Consider the following 19,687-nt stretch of genomic DNA (forward strand, 5'->3'; position numbering starts at 1 on the left):
AAACCAATTACTGAACAATTTCTATCAGTTCACATATTTCACAACGAAAAGTATCAACAAATATTGCAAATTTACAAAGAAAATGGCCAGCACAGAGACGGGAAGCCTGCTGGATTAGGTCTTTAGTTACTGAAAACAGGTCCCACATAGCATAGACGGGTCTGAGGTTCTGGTCTGCACCTCCCCAGTGCAGTGCTGGGATTACAGGCATGTGCCACCACACCCAGGTCAGAAGAGAACACACCAAGACGATAACCTAACAATTTACATAGAATTGTTTCTCTGTGTGAGAGTGAAATGACTAACCAGCACCAAGATATTAGCTGGGAGCCAATTTTATAAAATTCTAATATTCTAATTTCCGCTGTTTATGCAAGAGACTGAACAATGGCCAACAATATTAAGTGTGAAAGAGAAACGCAAGCTCAGGCTACACTGCAATTATAAAGAGAATGAAGATAAAAGCTGAGCTAATTATTAAACACATGGCTTAACACGGCACCTCATTCCATGTACCACTGTTCCTTCCGTTTGATCTCCTTCATGATGAATGAGTCCACTCAAACTGGTTTCTTTTTTTAAAAAAAAAACTTCTAAAAAATGATGTAAGTCACTGTGCTGCACGTAACGAAGTGAACAGTGTTTGTGGCTGATTAATCCTTGGCAACATACAGAGAACACACATAGTCCTAACAGAACAGCTCCACGGCGCTGGAAAGTACACATGTGGTCCTGACAGCAGCTCCACGGCGCTGGAAAGCACACACGTGGTCCTGACAGAGCAGCTCCACAGCACTGGAAAGCACACACGTGGTCCTGACAGAGCAGCTCCACAGCACTGGAAAGCACACACGTGGTCCTGACAGAGCAGCACCACGGTGCTGGAAAGCAGGCTTTCGTAGGATGCTCGAGCTGCAATCGTGCCTCTGCTGGAAGAGGCCAGGTTCCTGACCACTGCGGTTTCATTAACTAGCCGGATGGGCTGACCGCTTCTTACAGCTCAGGAACAGGCAGACTATTTGGTAGTCAGGCAGGAATCTTTGGTACACCTTTGTTGACATTATAAATTAAAACAGAATACATATTTTTACTTGGAATCTGCAGACACAAAGTGCTTCTTGGCACTGGGGTATTCACTGCTGTCGTGAGCTGGTGATGGCGGCTAACAAACCCCAGTTGTTCCCTCCTCTTAAGAGGCCTGGGAGCAATGCTGTGGCACTTGGTTACACTTTGAAGGGGAAAGGGCGTTATTTTATCAGTCACTTCTACACAGGGCTAAATTCACACATATAAAATATTAAGCAGTAGATATGTTAACCTTAAGTTCTACTAAACAGAATTTCAAATTCTGTTGCTGACTCCCTCAGTACTCTCCTCTGACGAAATGAGAAAAACATAACAAACATGCTGAAACTGAATAGGTCCAAAAAGGCTCGAGGAAACATACTGAAGGCGATTTTTTTGTTCTTGGATTGAGAACTTCCTGTGCTGCAACCAATCAGAACTCATGAGCCCCCAGAGACCAGAGCCTTTCACTAGTACTTCTGTGCAGCCCACTGGATGGCGGCCTCTTAATTGAAACTGCCTCTTCAATTTCTCTTTAGAACTCACTGTTTAATTTAACCATCAAATATTAATTAAAACAACCAGGCAAAACATCACTTCATTACCCAAGCAGCTCCCAGACTCCAATCCCCAGCAACGGACCTACCTAGCAGACGGACCTACCTAGCAGACGGACCTACCTAGCAGACGGACCTACCTAGCAGACGGACCTACCTAGCGGCTGCTTTGGTTTTACCATTTAGTTGCTTGGGTTAAAAGACATAAACCTTAAAGGGGGAAATGGAACAACAGCCAAGGACACCTGCGGAAGCAAAGACTAGAATGGAAGAAACGAGCCCGTTTTTCAGCACTGGCTTAGAGGAAAACCACTGACATACAGATCCACCCTATTAATATCACCCTTAACATTCAGATGGAAATGACACATACGTCGGGCATAAGAAGCACCTCCCCAGCTCTCACTCAATGTCCCACCTCAGCCTCGACACAATGAGCCTTCTGTCACACAGAAAGAGACCAGCTTCCCAGCTTCCTTACAGCACCTAATCCACACAGGCTCAAACATGCCCGCACCCCACCCCCGCACGCACACACATGCACGTACACGCATGCACACATGCACTCACAGTGCTGGCCTCTGATTACCTCACCTCCAGCTCTTGCTCCCGCTGTAGTGCAAACTGCTTGAAGGACTTCACGATGAGGCCAGCATTGGAGCAGTCGTAGACAAAGATGGATGGGCTACCCATCCACGTCTGCAGGTCATATATGGACAGAGGGATGTACTGCGTGTAGTTCTGGAAAACAAGCACAGGTCACATGGTTATGCGGACATTTCAAGAGCCCCGACTGCTGACTAGCAACCTGACACCGGAGGAAGCAGGGCACAGTGTCTGGTTGTGAGCAGCCACTCCTCTATCTATCTATCTATCTATCTATCTATCTATCTATCTATCTATCTATCTATCTACCTACCTACCTACCTACCTACCTACCTATACCTATCTATCTATCTATCGAGAGAAAAGCACACACCAAGTTTCACTTCCACAGCTGTGACATCTTACTCCAGCAATACCACAGGGCAGGAGCTGTTCGTGCTCACGCCAGCAGCCTTTATACTCTGGATTCAACAGCTCCTGCCCTGAGGCAGTGAATGGGAACTCACACCTACTCTGGAAGCCCTTCCTCCCATCCCCCAGCCACGGCATCTGCACGACTCTGAGGTCTCTTTCCTGTGGTCTCTGACTCGGGTACACAGGCTTTCCTCACTGCCCTTTAACTCCAGAGGACTCGGGCGAGTCTGCTCTGTTCAGTGTTTACGCTGATCACACACAGTGACACACCGACACGAAGCGACTGAGGGGAATTGTTTACCTGACTGCTAGTAGGTGACAGGAGAGAAAATTCTAGTCTAATGAAATGCTTAAAAGCCTCTTTGAAGCCAACGTTTTAAAGCAATTATTTCAAAACAAAACAAACCAACACGACAACAAAAAACTACCCTGTAGTTACTTACCCTTGCTTGGACATCAACAGTTAAGTGGTGAACCAGACAGTTGGTTCCTAGCAGCTAAGCCACAAACACTAACTATGGAGTTAACTACAGTTAACAGAAGACAAGACAGCCAAATAGGCCTGCAGAGGAGGAGTGGCCAAGGGGCCAGCAGGAGCTTGCCCCCACACAACAAAGAGCCAGGCACAGTCTTCTCCCAAGGACAACACAAGTCCTGCCAGCTCTGGTGAGGAGCACTCATCCAGGCTCTGGCTCTTCCTCCTGGTGAGGAGCACTCATCCAGGTTCTGGCTCTTCCTCCTGGTGAGAAGCACTCATCCAGGCTCTGGCTCTTCCTCCTGTCACGCTGTCCTCATTTGGCAAACTGTTTACAATCACAGGACTCTGAGAGAACACCTGGAAATGGTCTCTCTCCTGCCAATGGCTCTATACAGCAATGCCAGCCCCATCAAGATGCCCGAGGGGCTTTTCCTCTAATGGAATTTGACAAGCTGATTCTGAAGTAAGTGCAGAAGAGAAACGGCACAAAATTAGGGGGAAAGAGTTTAATAAAGAATAATGAATAGAGATTCGCGCTAGCAGATATTAGATAGGCTATAAATTTATGTAATTACAGGCTGGTATTAGTGAGGGCGAGACAAACAAATCAACAGAGAGAAGGCCCAGAAATAGACCCACATACATAACTGTAATGAAACAGTAAAGAGAGAATGAACGCTTCAATGGGTGATGCTGGAATCTAACTAACCATCTGATATTATTGCCTCACAGACGCTGTACCCAAAAAAGCAGCGAGAATTTAAAAGTGTAAAAGCAGAATATTTTTATTTACTGAGATGTAAGAAAAACCATCTTAAACAAGTCACAAAATCTAGAGGTTTGAAAGAAACAGGAGATATAAACACACACTTTGACTGGCAGCTTTGGAAGAAGGAGTCACAACAGAGCTGACAAGAAATTTATGTTTAGAAGGTGTGTGTGTGTGTGAGCTTTTGCTGCAGACCAGCAATGGTCAGGTGAATGAAATGCACAGCAAATGGAGTAACAAGAAACATCAATGGTGGTGAATGGGGAAGCGAGCTGTGCAGCAGTCAACTGAATGATAGCGCAAAAGGGAGTCAATCTATCTACCCACCCACCTACACAATTCTATCTGCTTTTCTTCAGTAGAATTAAAAGATAAAAGATAAATGATGCTTCATAATGACAAAGATATGTTTAACTCAATGCTGGTGGGAGCAGAAATTAATCAAAAAAACATTGGAAGACAATTAGTCAGTACTGATCAAATTTTAAAATCTCCATTGCTGGGTGGTGGCGGCACATGTCTTAATCCCAGCACTTGGGGAGGCAGAAACAGATAGATCTCTGTGAGTTTAAGGCCAGCCTGGTCTACAGAATGACTTCCAGGACAGTCAGTGATACACAGAGAAACCCTGTCTCAAAAACAAGAACAAAGAAACAAAAAAGCCCCACCCTTTTATCAGCTTCCCCGTGTCCCTACAGAAACTCCAGCATTTACACAAACAACACTGAGGGTGTTTGGAGTTCATACTGTGACACTGTGACCCACTATGATAGCTATCGTCTGTCCTTCCACTGTGCAGGAGAACCTTGGGTGAGGAGGACATGTCAGCTTCTTTTGCTGCTGAGACCAGAACCTGGCCAAGAACACGTGACTAGAGCTACATCCCACATCCCAATTACAAGTGTTGTTCTCAATGCTCACCTTGGGATGTGGATCCTGGCCAGTCTCTGGTCACCCATAGGACAGCAGTCAAGGGAGGACAGAGCCCAGGCCCCAAATGGCCCACAGACACAAATAAAATTCTACTTATACTTCATAAACCCTCAAATGAAGAGGTTTAACCTGCAACTCAGCTGGATCCTCACAGAGGATCAACAAACGGTGGGACGCGCTGGACCGGGAGGGAGGTGGGCGGGGTGGACCAGTCTGTGGCAGGAGGACTGCACGTGCCCAGGAGCTTGAGAACAGGCTTCACAAAAACAAATGAACCAGACACAACCAGAGGCAGAGCGGAGCTCATTCTTCCACACTCTAGAGTGCTGCGCCCCACTGTAAGCTAAATTTGTTCTTATAAAGAGTCATGTGGAAAGGTATGGGTGGCTTCCTAATGATTTTTGAAATGTAAATTTTAAAATACCATACACACACCCACCCATAAAACATGACCCCGGTTTATGTGCCAAAAAAGAGCTGTGGGCGTGAAGCAGCCCTACTGTGCACACCACGATGATGAAGTAATTCCATGCTGGTGAATGAGCTGACCACGCAGAGTGACAGGCTCTGCGACAGGGACGGCACATCACAGCTGCTGCCCCTTCTATGTGTTTTCTTTACAAGACAGGATGCAAACAGGATGCCCTCCTCCTGCTGGGAAGGAAAGGGGGCATGTTCTAGGACCTCAGTGATAGGCCTCAAGCCCCTCTCAGGCTTCATCTGTGATGCAGCAAAGGTCTCCCCAGCTCTCCCAGGCTGGGGGCCAAAAGTCAGAGCCCTGTAACATGCAGAGCCCAACACCAGCAGCAAGAAGGTGGCAGCCTGCAATCAGCTGTTTGCGCATATCCGACACACTCCAGGCCCCAACAGGAAGGGGAATGCAGCTCGCAGAGTCTGGGCAGCTGCTGATGTCATCCATACTGTGTTACGGGTGAGAGCCCACAGGATGCACAAGCAGCAAACAAGCATGAAATAAAGTAAGTCTGTTTTTTTACATTTGCCCAAATGCAAAGTTACATTTAGATTTTTAAATCACCGAGTTAATTAGTGTTGACTTATTAAAATAATGAAGGGCAGATGTGTTAGAAAAACCCTTTAACAACTCCCCCTTTCCTCTCTCCTGGTATAATACAAGGTACAGGGGACCACCCAAGCAGATCCTAAGAGCCTTCTCTATTTGCTGGTACTTACCCATGAGGTGGCATGGCAAAGAGCCCAAGGACTTCTACACTGGCCTTGGCTCTATACCTTTAGTTAGGAGGGACTTTCATTGCATTCCGTCCATGTAGGTGTCTCCCAGAGTGGATGCATTAAGCACATCAACATGCCTCTCTAGAGATGGGTTACACGATAGGGAGAAGACCCTGAAGCCTGTCTAAAAGGGGACTTCTCTATGGTCACTTGCCACGGTGACTTCTCCACCTCCATCCAGTGCCACCACTGTGCACTGTGCCATGCACAGTAAGCATCTCTGGCTTTAAACACCAGGTCAGAATCACTTAGCCCTCACCATCTGAAGGATCTCCAGATGTTGCCAAATACCCCTAAGGAAAACCTCCCTGGCTGGAAGGGGAGACAATTTCATTAGAACCATTAGCTGCGTGGTTTAGTGAGATGACAGATTCAGAAGGCTGTGATCCCTCAGGGAAGTAGAACCCACTGTATTAAATCACCATGAAGAGAATGACCTTTGAGAGCTAATCCTCACTAACAAGCAAATGGGGCTTCCACTACCGGTCCTGGAAAGATCACCAGGGGTTTGTCAAGCTCCAGGCCAGAATTAAGGCACTGGAAACCGTCCAAGTGCAGTTTCAAACACAGCCTCACCACCCAGGGGAACAAAAATCAGAGACACCACATGCTCGTTGGGAACATGCCTCTACTCCTAGAGCGCTCCCACGGCAGGCGGGGGCACAGCAAAACTGGGACCCAGCCAGGGGCTGAGAGCAGAAGGCCAGCTCCACATCCACCTAGACTGAGAGCAGAGAAGCCCGAATCAAAGAGTCAGAAATGGGTTTACATACGTATTCACTAAAATCCACTTTCGCAGACAGGTGTATTGATTGGCACATGCCTTTAATCTCAGTGATCTCTGTGAGTTCGAGGCCAGCCTGGTCTACAGAGCTAGTTCCAGGACAGCTAGAGAGACACAGAGAAAACTTGTCTTGGAAAAAACAAATCCACTTTCTTTGACAGATTATAATTAAACATGGCAGGAGGGGTCCACTTGCTTGATCAGACTGACTGCAGACTATAGATGGGAAAGCCCATCCTATAAGAGTGCAGAGAACACTTCCCCACGAGAACCAGGTCAGCCGTGAGGAGGCTTAGCGCCAGGAAATGCAAGCACTGCATCAGCAGTGAGACTTCTGCGAAGAGTGACGTTCAGACCTCAATTGTGGAGCAGATGGCAATGCCAAACACCTCCTACGCCTGGCACTGCCACAACAATCAGCACAGAAGGCAAGGGTGACCAACAGGCCACCAAGCCAGGAGGGCCAGGGACAGCAGTGGGATGACAGAGAAGGCAGGGGATCGAGCAGTGTGAACTGTGTGTCCTAAGTAGGACAAGACAGTGGTATCGCATCCCTACCACTGTACCCTGGACAGGCAAACCTGGTCACATGGGGAACGATGGCTCTGACAGGCAGGAAAGGAGTGCCATCAAGACCCCTAGGGAGTGCTGGGCCGACAGGTGCCACTGCCCACAAGCTTCTGAGATATGGCTGCTGGAATGGGTACATCCCACCATGTCACACTTCCCGAAACTTCTACCAGGTATAGCTATGGACAATGGTTTACAGAGGATGGCATGGGGTCCTGGGTAGCTCTCCCAGGCGTGGTCGCGGCATCAAGCCTCAGAAACACCATCACGACTGCCACCGTCAACTTTTTCACACTGCTGAATGGCATCAGTGTCATAATGGCAGAAGTGGTTATCATGGGGCAGGGCGTGTGGTGAGCTTCTGCCTCCCTTGCCCCTGGAGACTTAGCTTGGCTTCTGACTGACCCAGAAATCAGCCCAGACAGCAGGTGACTCACATGGCCAGCTGCAGCCTCTGTTTACCTCTTTCCCATGTGCTCTCTTCCACCCTCTGTTCCTTTCCTCCTTCCTCCCCTGGTTCCCCTGTCTCAGAGAAAGCAGGGCTCCCTGAGTCCACCAGACAACAGCTCTGGCTCTCAGCAGACAGGATCTTCCATACAGTCCCTTCCTTGTGCTTCTCTACGCCAGGGAAAAGGTTCTCTTCCTCGGCCTCTGTGATGTATCTACAGAGTTGCCTCCTCCTGAAATAGCAACCACTCCTTAGCCGTCCGTATCTTCAAGCATGACTGCATCAGCTAACAGCATCCTCCAAAATATGTTCTTTTCAATTGTTGCAAAATTCACACTATACAATAAAGAGCACAGATCATTCAAGAACACCAGCAGAATTCTTGCAAGCTCAGCCTGCTCCAGCCCCAAGTCCCTCACTCCCCATTTGCCTGCTAATGTTTGGATTCTCTGCAACACACAAATGCAGAAATACAGACCCACCTAGCATAGGTTAGCCCTTGCAAAACTCTACCCACCTCTGGCCACCACAAACACCTAGAGCACTGACACCCAACCACGATAAACACACCAAGAGCACACATCTTGGCTTCTAAGTACAATTCTTGGGTGGACCTAGGTTCTGTGTGGAAATGTCTAACACCAGGGTTGATTACAGCATCTTGAGGAGCTGTACAGAGGGTCTCAAAGGATGAGGAACATATCAAAAAGACTGCATGTGGTATAATGGGAGAATCAAAATATCTTAAACTATTTAGAAGAGAGGAAGAGGGCAGGGTTGGTGCACGCCTTTAATCCCAGCAATCAGGAGGCAGAGGCAGGCTGATCTCTGTGAGTTTGAGGCCAGTCTGGTCTACAAGAGCTAGTTCCAGGAAAGGCTCCAAAGCAACAGAGAAACCCTTGTCTCAAAAAAACAAAAACACAAAACCCAAAACAAAACAAAACACCGACCCCCCCCCAAAAAAAAAAAAAAACAAAGTGAGGGATGGAAAGGAAAACACTGCACAGCCTACCGGATACTAGAGCCATCTTGATGCTGGTGGCCAAAGACGGAATAATTTTTGTAATAGAAAATCATATTATTAAATCATAACACACAAAAAAAAATATGTGGGGGCCGGAGAGATGGCTCATCTGTTAAAAGCACTGGCTGCTCTTCCAGAAGAGCCTGAGTTCAATTCTCAGCACCCACACGGCAGCTCACAGCTGTCTGTAACTCCAGTTTCAGGGGATCTCACACCTTCACACCAATGCACATAAAATAAACCTAAATAAATTATTAAAATAAAATAAAATATGTATAAGCCCACTACTAACCAACTGTGAGGGAAATGAAAAGCAGATGAGGCCAGCTAACACCTGAAGACCAGAGGCGGTGGTGTCCCTGCTGGAGTGCAGAAGAGGAGCAGGACACTGTTTAAGGACAGGCAGCATGTGCAGGGACAGCTTCAGAGCGTCTCTGTGGTGTCCACTGGTGACCAGGAGAAACCAAAGCAGCTACTAGCCAAGCCATGTGGTGGCACCACCGTAACAGTGAGCACTACCAGCCAGAAGGACAATTTTGAGGGGCTGCTTCTCTCCTCCCCTGTCAGTCTCCTACTGACCGTCCTTAGGTCATCGTGGCTGGCAACAAGCACACGGATGCACTGATTATTCTTACCCACCCCCGGCAGAGTATTTTTTATTTTACCCTTTAAATGTAACTTCAACCAACACCGTGTGTGCTCATCGAACACAGAGTAGCATTTCGAAAACTGTGTATAGTGTGTGGCTATCAGTCACTACACTGACTCATCCGTCATCACAGTCCTCTTTGTGAAGAAACATTAAAACCTCCCTTCCTGCTGGGTGATAAATCCGCTGACCTGCTGTCAAGCACAGGGACTCTGATGTGCTCAGAGATATCAGAAGTCACTTCCCCGCTGGTCCCTGTCCCTTCTCCTTCCCCCAACCCCCGCTCTAGATCACAGTTCTGTTGTGGAAACACAGGGCACCAGCCTCTCTGTGCTGGACGTCAGGCTACACTCGGCTACTTGGAAGCGACAGGCCTCCTATCTCCGAGCAGTCCCCCCTTCCCTGAAATTTCTGGCAGTTACTCATTTCGTGTTCCTCATAAATGACCTCCTCCTACCTCAGACTAGGACCTATTCACTGACCAATTCCCAGTGGGTCCTAAGAGGGACAGCAGGGTTAACAGACGCACAAATCCTCCCCAGTTTTCGAATGAGAAGCACTGTGCTGTCAGAGCTGGGTTCTACAGCAGGCAGAAATGTGCTCCCTGCCCCATGGTGTCACCAGAGGGTCTCCACTACACAGGACAAACAAGGACCACACAGTTGTCACCTCACAAACCGAGCCTGGAGCTGAAGGCAGACCCTTTCCATCAACACAGACTCAGACCACCCTGGACTCTGGCTGAGCCTTGCTCACCACCAGTCCTGGTCTCAATTGAGATTGTTACATCTTCTGCGCCCTTTGTAAGGCTGTAAATGCCGATCTGCTGCAGAAAATGGACTGCTACCATCCACAAGCAAGCAGACATTTCTTTCTTTATTATTTATGACTGGTCTATCTGCATGTACAGAAGAGGACATCAGATCCCACCATGGATGGTTGTGAGCCACCATGTGGTTGCTGGGAATTGAACTCAGGACCTCTAGAAGAACAGTCAATGCTCTTAACCTCTGAGCCATCTCTCAGTTTCCCAAACAGACATTTCTTAAACACACAACATTTACTTAAAGAAAATACCTAGCTGTAGAATGCCCAATTTCTTTTCTTTTCTTTTCTTTTTTAATGTGTGAGGTGTTTTGTCTGCATGTCTATGTGTATGTGGAGTACCCACAGAGGGCAGAAGAGGTTGTCAGATCCCCTGAAAATGGAGTTACCAGCCATTATGTTGGTGCTGGGAATCAAACCTGGGTTTTCTGAAGAGCAGTCAGTACTTTTAACCATTGAGCCATCCTCTCTCCAGCCCCAGAAAGCTCCAATCTCTAAGCAGCATGCTGAAGTGGGATTCCCAGGTGCTTGCTTTGGCATGTGCATGAGAACATGTGTTAGGCAGCCTGCAGATGGCCAGAAGGCTGGTCCAGTGTCTAGTCAGCTGACAGTCTTACACAGTACAGTGAAGACTCCATGGATCGACACAAAATACATGCACTTCTGTTTCTGTTGCTCCTTTTCATTTTTTTAAACATTCAGTACAAATATACTGACAGAAGGATTCTTTATAAAGAAAATAAAAGTAGTTGGGCAGTGGTGGCGCCGCCTTTGGCCCCAGCACCGGGAGGCGGAGGCGGGACACCTGCCGTGTATTTCACTCTGTGTGCTTTAATAATAAAGCCTGCCTGAGAATCAAAAAAGCAAAACAGCCACACCGATCCCTCACAGACCAGGCAGCGATGACACACACCTGTAATCCCAGAAATAGAGGGGATTATAAAATGGGAGGAGACAGCTCTCAGCTCAGTCTCCTTCTGAGGTTCCTGGAGGCAGGATCGCCAGTTTGGACTGAGGTAAAGGTGAGAGCCAGTGGCTGGCTGTTTTGCTTTTCAAGCCTTCAGGTTGAACCCCAATTTCTCTCTCTGAGTTTTTATTAATTGTGCTTCATTTGGTGCCCAACGTGGGGCATGAAGCTATCAGTGTGGGGCATGCTCTACCAACTAAGCTAGCCAGGCCAAGCTAGCTCACATTTCATTAAACTAATATGAGTGACAAATCTTTACCCTACAGCATGGATCTCTGAGTTCAAGGCCAGTCTAGTTCAGCCAGGGCTACACAAAAAAGCCTGTATCAAAACAAAAACAAAACAAAACAAAACAAAAACCCTCTCTGATCTGATCTGTCTTTCAACAGGAGCAGTAGCTACCTATCTGCTCCATCCCAGAGAAGGAGCAGCATCTATTTACCCGATAGTGACAATGTCATGTAAAAATCTAACATACAAACTGTATGTGCTTGTGTCTGTGTGTGCATGTGTGTATCTGTAATCTTGAGAACAGTATCTGTAGCTGCTCGTGGAGTGTATGGTTCCTTACCTATGAGAAAGGAAAGGCAAGGCAACAATAACAACAAAAATGTAAACGCCCTCAGCCTTAAGGACTCCAAGGCCCTGAAGCTCAGTGTGGGAGTCACTGACAGCCACGTGTGCCTTACAAGTTTCAATTCACGGTACCCAGCATTTCTGGGCCATCCTCACCTGCGGCTGGCTCCTGAGATCCAGGAACAGTTGGAGAGTCCCAGCTATTGAGAGCTTTCCCCGAAAACTTATCAGTTTCCCTGTCAAAGCCCCAAACTCCAGACTGATGGGAACTGTGGTCCCTCCCCAGCCTCCTCCAGATTTAACTCTTGTTTCTCCTCCCTCTCTGGCTTGGTGTTTTCTGCAGCCATGACAAAATGTGATCAATTGGGCAATGGATGAAGAAATGGACTTCTCACGGCTCTAGGGTGCTGGTGTGCTGGCTCTTGCCGAGGCTTCTTCCTGCTTATAAAATCACATGAGCTCACACAGGGCCCCCCTCACTTTTGTTCCACAGACCCCATCACATCTCTGTGGATCTTCCCGATCCCCAGATCTTACTCTCTTCCCTCAGGCCACTTGCTGGGGACCCAATACCACCTGTCCGACTTCTCCTAAGTACACGCTCACAGCCCAGGCCCACATCATACCCAGGCAGAGATGACCACCAGCCCCTGCTTCACCCTGGTCACAAGCAGGCCTTAGCTGCTCCTTTCTGCTTGATCTGCAGCCCACCACACTGTCCACCACTACGTCCTCAACACTCAGGTTCCCCTTGGAGCCTGGACTTTAGTATACCACCACTTTTGTCCTTTGCTGTCTTCCCAAATCCATTTATCAAGCAGCAGAGGAGGGAGGGAGCTCAGAAGCCGCCTGGCCACGCCCCTTCCCCCAGCAACCTGTGAAGTCTCCTTTCTGTCCTTTCTAATCCCTGGGAGAGATCAGGCTCTCACAGCTCAGAGTGCTCCTCTCCTGACACTGCAGGCTGTGCTGTCCTCACGGTCTAGGCGCCCCTTTCTCTCCCAGCAGAGGGCCCCACTTCGCTCTCATTTTGAGAACTTGGTGGCTGACTCACCTCGGGCAGGAGTCCTAGGAAGGAGGGAGCTCTCTGCTTATGGCTGTTAAACTGGGCTCTGCTCCTCCTAGAGGGCCCGTCTGTCTTTTCCTGCATCACCTAATTTACCACAACAATCAGCGGTTTTTCTTTAACCTGACTTAAAGACCAGTAACTAGCAGGAAATAGTCTTTGGTTTCAGGGTGGTCTAGAGCAGTCAGATACTGTGAGAGACACTGTGAAGAGCAGGTCCGGCCTCTGACAGCATTTCTGGTAGGATGCACAATCTGGATGTCAACAAAACAAACCTTTAAAGGTATCCTAAACTAAATGTAAAGCCATGAAAAGTGCAATGTCCAGTGCATGGAGAAGAGGTGAGCACACAGCTGCCCTCCGAGGTGAGGTGGCAGGAAAGGCACTCGGCTCTAGCTGCACAGCAAAGCTCAGAAACAGCTTCTGTCATGTTGGCCCCTGCAGAGCAGACAGAAAGGTGTGCTGAGTGGGAAAAGGCCTCCTCTGCTGAGAAGACAAGACGGGTATTCAAGAAGCGCACGACTCTTCTTCCTGATGGGTGCCATACCTCATGAACTGCTAGTGGCTATGCTGTGGGTGGCACTGCCCAACAGACCAGGAAGCCAAGGACAATCAAGCACTGAACCTGATTTCCTGCAGAAGTCAAGGGGCGAACTAGGGTCAGATGACAGTGACTTACAGAGAAAGGTGTAGAGTTATGGAAAATTTGATCCACGTGGGGGCTGGAGAGATGGCTCAGAGGTTAAGAGCACTGGCTGCTCTTCCAGAGGTCCTGATTTCAATTCCCAGCAACCACATGGTTGCTCACAACCATCTGTACTGAGATCTGGTGCCCTCCTCTGGCCTGCAGGCATACATGCAGACAGAATATTGTATATATAATAAATAAATAAATTTTTAAAAAATTGATCCACGTGTTTTAAATATTACCTTTCCCTACAGTGTATTATGTATAATAGCACTAGCTTCGCTGGGGTACGTGGAATAGATCTGAAGGCACAGGCCTGCACAGTATGACTGAGGCTTCATGTTATCTGGACCTAGACAAATGCTAGTCTGTCTCTGTGGACAATCAGTGAAAATAGAAAATCTATGAGAGGATCAATCAACCGAACAACACAGTGGAAAAACAAAAAAGATATTTGTACCAGAGATAAATATGCTTTTATGATCAACTATACACTGACTGGTTCCCCTAGATGGCAGGAAACGAGCCCTCTTAGATGCTAGGGACCTGGTGTCTAAAAACACAAAGACCTTGCTGCCATGGAGAACCAAATACGACCACAGAGAAGTTACAGAAGACAGAAAGGAGACAGAGCTGGCATTTGGTACACTCAAGATCAGAAAGCACATGGCTGTCAAAATGACACCTGGTTAAGTTAGGGTTTGTCACACCTTCCGTCTCTACTTCCTCCTGCAGCCCACCACAGTGCCCATATGATTGGGGGCTAAGGTTAAGGTTTTTTGGCACGGCCAGGCTAGTCTCAAACTTATCAACCTCTTGTCTCAGACTCCGGAGTGCACAGTTCACCACAACAGTGAGTGTGCTTACACGTGTTGGTGAGTGCTGTGGCACTGCTTACACAGTCAGGGAGACCAACGGCTGCTCAGAGCTTTCCATTCAGACCTTTTAAATAGGAAAAACTATGTTCCACCTGGAATTTTCTTTTTGGTTTTTGTTTGTTTGTTTTTTTAGACAGGGCCTCTCTGTGTAACAGTTCTGGCTGTCCTGGAATTCGCTCGGTAGACCAGGTTGGCCTCAAACTCACAGAGATCCACCCGCCTCTGCCTCCTGAGTGCTGGGATTAAAGGTGTGCACCACCACTGCCAGGCCTTTGAAAAAGTTTTAACTATCATCCCTCAGCATCCATATACCCGGGTAGGTAGCAGGTTTATTTCCTTCTTCTCTTCTGTCCATTCTGATGTGTTTTCAGGCTGAGACTAAGTGTGGACACACACAGGATGCTTGCTTGTCATCGGGAAATGCCTCACTTCACCCCTAGTGGTTCTTCTCACGGTGAAGTGTACTTGGCGACTGTTAAGAGAACCACATGCTTGTACGAGTGACTCTCTCCTTGGACCAGCCCTCAGCTACAGCTGCACCTGTGGATGGCACACTTCAACCCGCTCTTCTGATTCTGACACAAACTCGCAAAGAAGCAAAGAACCTGAATCAGAACCTGGACACTTCAACTGCTCTGAACTCTTCAGGAATAAAAACAACATCCACTATTAATAAAGACAAGCCACAACTGAAAATACTACAAAATGCTTTCCTGATGAAGGACTAATGTCTGAAACATACAAGGAATTACTAAAGCTCAGCAAGCCAAGTAGCTTCTTGTTTTTAGAGTGGGCGAGCTCAGGATGTGGAACAGTTGCTCAGCACACATAGGCTGTGCTTCCACAATGCAGGGTAAAACAGACCCGAGCAGACATATGAAGAAACGCTGAACACGTCAGGACTACTAAAAATTATAAACTCAACAGCAACAAGACTCCAGGACACATTTTGCAGAATGACTAAATTCCAGGACGTTCACAGTGTCGACGCAGGCAATGTGAACCAAAGGTGTCTTCATCAGTGCTGGTGGGAATGCAAAGGGCGCAGAGACCTCGCAACAAAGTCTTCTAGTACAAAGCCAAATATACTCTGACCCATGTGCACCAGCAATTACGAACAAGTCCATAGCTAACGTTAGGAATCCCAACTCATGAAGCAGAAGCATAAAGACCCTTGAGTTCAAGGCCAACCTAGGCTGCATGAAAACCTGTCTCAAAATAAGTAATCCCTGAGTAGAAGTGTAAACAGTGTGCAGGAAAGAGTTGGGAGGAACTGAGTGACTGTCAGAGCTGAGCTGTATGCAAAATGCAGAATCCCTACCGGTAAGAGAGAGACAACTGAGCTATGTAGACATAGGACTTGGAGAACCTTGACTGCAACTGGCTAGCGGGCAAGTGAGGCCGCTCTGAAGGGCCGTGTGCATACTGATGACACCTACTGCAGCGCCTTCTAGAAAAGACAGAGCTAAAAGAGAGGGGGAAGGATGGGAAAAGGAGAAAGGAAGAAGAAGAGAGCAGCAGAGAGGTGGACACGGGGACCTCTAGGACAGTGAACGGGCTCCGCATGGCCCGATGCTGGGGAACGGCAGACACATCTGTGAGAACCACAGACCGCCCAACATGAGTGAACCTTAGCATAAAGCAGGACTGAGCTAGTAAGACAGAAACACAGAGCCTCCACAATCCCAGCAACTGCAGACAACAAAGCCAGACTCTAAGAGGGGCTCCAGACAGCTCACTGTCTGTATACACAATAAAGCATTCCACAAGTGAGGCCTTCTAACGGCACTGAAGACTGGTCCAGACTATACTAACTTACCAGAGAAAGCCATGAAGTTAAAACTTCACTCAAAAAGCAGCCAAAGTCAGGAGGGAAACTAGGGACCAGAAGGCTAGCACAGTGACAGAGGCCAGCCAGCCTGGAGAGTGGGCACAGGCGTGAGCCCTGGCAGTCTGTGGGGTGGCTGGAGAGAGATGCAAGTGTGGGCACTGATGAAATCAGACTGTGGAACTGGTGGTGAGGCCCCGGCAATTTAACAATACTGTGCTTAGGTAGAAAGCGCCCATGCTACCAGTGTCGTGGGGTCTAAATGGAGTGAGCAGGGGACACTACGCCCCACAGAGCACACACAGCATAGGTGAGGTGTCACTGTTCTGTCCCCCTTCTGGGACAGATACAGGCACATGCGCCCTCATTAGAGCAACTAAGAACAGAAAGAAAGCCTGTGTGCTTGGTCCCAAGAACGAGAGACACACACCACTACCACTACCTAGACAAACACTGTGGTAAGGGGTGTTCTGAGCATCGAGTACCAACAAATTCAGAAGCTGTGTTGAAATGTGGAAAAGGTCAGAAGAAATGAACACCCACTTCTAACCATGAAAACCCAGAGCAGCAGCCAGAGACCTCACAACAATCCAGCCCTGGGCAGTCAAACGATTCAAATCCTACAAATGCAGAAGGAATATCCCCTATTCGTTTTCTCAGGCCACAGAATATTGATTACTCAAGCCAGACAAAGACAAGAGTAAGAAAAATCTAGGAAGATCTCACCGGGGAGCACAGATTAAAAACAAACACCAGCAAGCTGGAAAAAAACCAATGTGTGAAGCAGATGATTCAGGGACAAACAGGCCACCCAAGAACAGGTGCTGTCACACTGTATCGGCTTCAGGAGAAAAAGCACTCTGCCAATGTCAACAGAAACAATGACTCTAGCAAAGACAGCATCTCCTCAGAACTAAGAACGAAGCAAACAGGACTACACCTTTTTAACCTGACACACAGCACAACAGATGCCTTGAAGCAACCAATACCGTCTCCTGATTCCTGAGTAGCAAAGTAAATAACTGTTTTCCCCAAGCAGTGGTGCACGTCATTGATCCCAGCACTTGGGAGGCAGAAGCAGGAGGATCTCTTTGAGTTTGAGGTTAGCCTGGTCTACAAACAGAGTTCCAAGGACAGCCAGGGCTGTTACTCAGAAAAACCCAGTCTCAAAAAAAAAAAAAAAAAAAAAAAAAAAAAACAACAAAATGTTTTCATCCTCCCCTTTCCCACAAAAAGCCTCCTGCAGACCTCACAGGGACAAAGTACCCCATCACTGCTTGCTTCTCTCAGAGGCCAGCACTGCAAAAGAAGTACAATTCATACAAGGCACAAACCAAAAAAGGAAAAATAAAGACATCCGTTTGCAAATGACATCATCTATCAGGAAAAGCAGCAGTACATACGGACAAACTTTGAGAATCTACTGAGTTTGGAGACCAGCCTTCCCATAAACCCCAGTAAAAAATGACATATTTCAACAAGTATTCTTTTTCTTAAGATTTACTTTTATCCTTACTTACTTATGTGTGAGAGAGAACGTGAGTGTGTGTGTGTGTGTGTGTGTGTGTGTGTGTGTGTGTGTGTGAGAGAGAGAGAGAGAGAGAGAGAGAGAGAGAGAGAGAGAAGTAAATACGCCAATTTACATAGGTACCTGTGGAGTCCAGAAGTGGGCAGTGAGGATGCTAGGAACTGTACTCAGGTCCTTTGGAAGAGAAGCAAGTGCTCTAACTGCAGAACCATCCCTCCAGTCCCACAAGCCGCCTTATGGAAACAAACAAATGGATTCTGTATTTTCTTATTGGACAAAAAGGCCAAGATTAGCCAGAACACCAACAAGAAGAACAAAGGGTGCCTGTGTCCCCCTAAACTAAGAAGCGCTGAAAACCAAGACACCTGATGGGCACAGAATAAAGCTGAAGAAAGCTGAAGAAGCCTGGCCCAGGTCAAAGCTGGCGTGAACGGTGAGGCAGCACAGGCTGTGAGGACAAATGCAGATCCCCCACCTCATGACACATATAAAAAAGTTCTGGGTCAAAAAAAGACCTAACTGTAATTGATTAAGGCACAAAACTTTGAGGAAAGCTTAGGTGAGATGCTGCTGTCTCCTGAGAGAACAACAAATGAGATCCGTCTAGCATAAACAACCCCTGTCCATCAGGCGCAAACAGAATGAAAAACAAACCATACATTTAGAGAAGACAGCCACAGTTCATAGGATGATGAAGAGTGTCTGCCTAGAATATAGAGTTCCAACAAATAGGTAAGACAAAAGGAAACAACCCAAGAAGAAAGGCTGTGTGGCTAGCAATCAGCAGCACCCATACATATTCAACAGGTTCCAGGGAAATCTTAGTTATACCAAATGTCCCTTTCCCCCACACAGCCAATGCAGTGAGAAGGAGGCATCAGGGACAGAGAGAAGACCCATCTGATGCTGCCCTGCACACAAGGAATGAGAAGGGGACAGACAGACACCTAGCAGCACTGGTGGTTCCTCAAGGATGAATCTTCAGGAAACAGGGAAAAGCACACACAGTAGATCATGGCAAGGGTCCAAATCCAACAAGAAAAAAACAATGGAACTCTATGCCTATGCCCAACCCTAATCCACCAAAGTCCAAACCCAATGTCTGCAACTGAGGGAGTCCACATCTACCAAAAGGAAGAATCAAGACCCCTGCATTTTCACCCACAGGATGGCCCCAGTGCATCAACTTAAAACCATCTGGGACCCATGCTATGGTTTGAATTTGAAAGGTCTGTAAGAGACTCATGTGTTTCAACTTCAGTCTGGTGTGGAATATTATTTTAAGATATATTACATTTGTTTATTCTGTGGAACATTTGTTTAATGATGCAAAGATGTGTTGCATTCTTTTATGTTGTATTGTTTAACTCAGTGAAGCTGTGTTACTTTGCCTGCCTAAAACACCTGATGGTCTAATAAAGAGCTGATCAGCCAATAGCAAGGCAGAAGAAAAGAGAGGCTGGCAGGCAGAGAGAATAAAAGGAAGGAGAAATCTAGGAAGAAAGATCAAGAAGGGAGCGAGGAAAGGAGCAGGGAGGATCCCAGGGCCAGGCACCCAGCTACACAGCAAGCCATGGAGTAAGAAGTAAAAAGGGGTACACAGAAATACATAAGGTAAAAGCACAGAGGTAAAATATAGGCAGGATAATTTAAGAAAAGCTGGCTAGAAATAGGCCAAGCCGAGGCCAGGCGTTCATAAGAAAGAATAAGACTCCGTGTGTGATTTATCTGGGAGTTGGCAGTAGCACCCCCCACCCCCGCAAAGAGCAGAGGCAAAGAGTAAAAA

The 19,687-nt window shown here is 47.4% G+C and overlaps 1 protein-coding gene across 1 annotated transcript in view; it reads right to left on the bottom strand.

Moving 5' to 3' along the window:
• Rptor (regulatory associated protein of MTOR complex 1) overlaps window positions 1–19,687 on the bottom strand; it is a 294,241-nt gene that overhangs the window by 153,688 nt on the left and 120,866 nt on the right. The window contains 1 exon segment of the mRNA XM_038328288.2: window positions 2,217–2,363. Coding sequence (XP_038184216.1) covers window positions 2,217–2,363 — 147 coding nt within the window.

This window comes from Arvicola amphibius, chromosome 4, assembly GCF_903992535.2.
Source record: "Arvicola amphibius chromosome 4, mArvAmp1.2, whole genome shotgun sequence".
In the NCBI taxonomy this organism is placed as follows: domain Eukaryota; kingdom Metazoa; phylum Chordata; class Mammalia; order Rodentia; family Cricetidae; genus Arvicola; species Arvicola amphibius.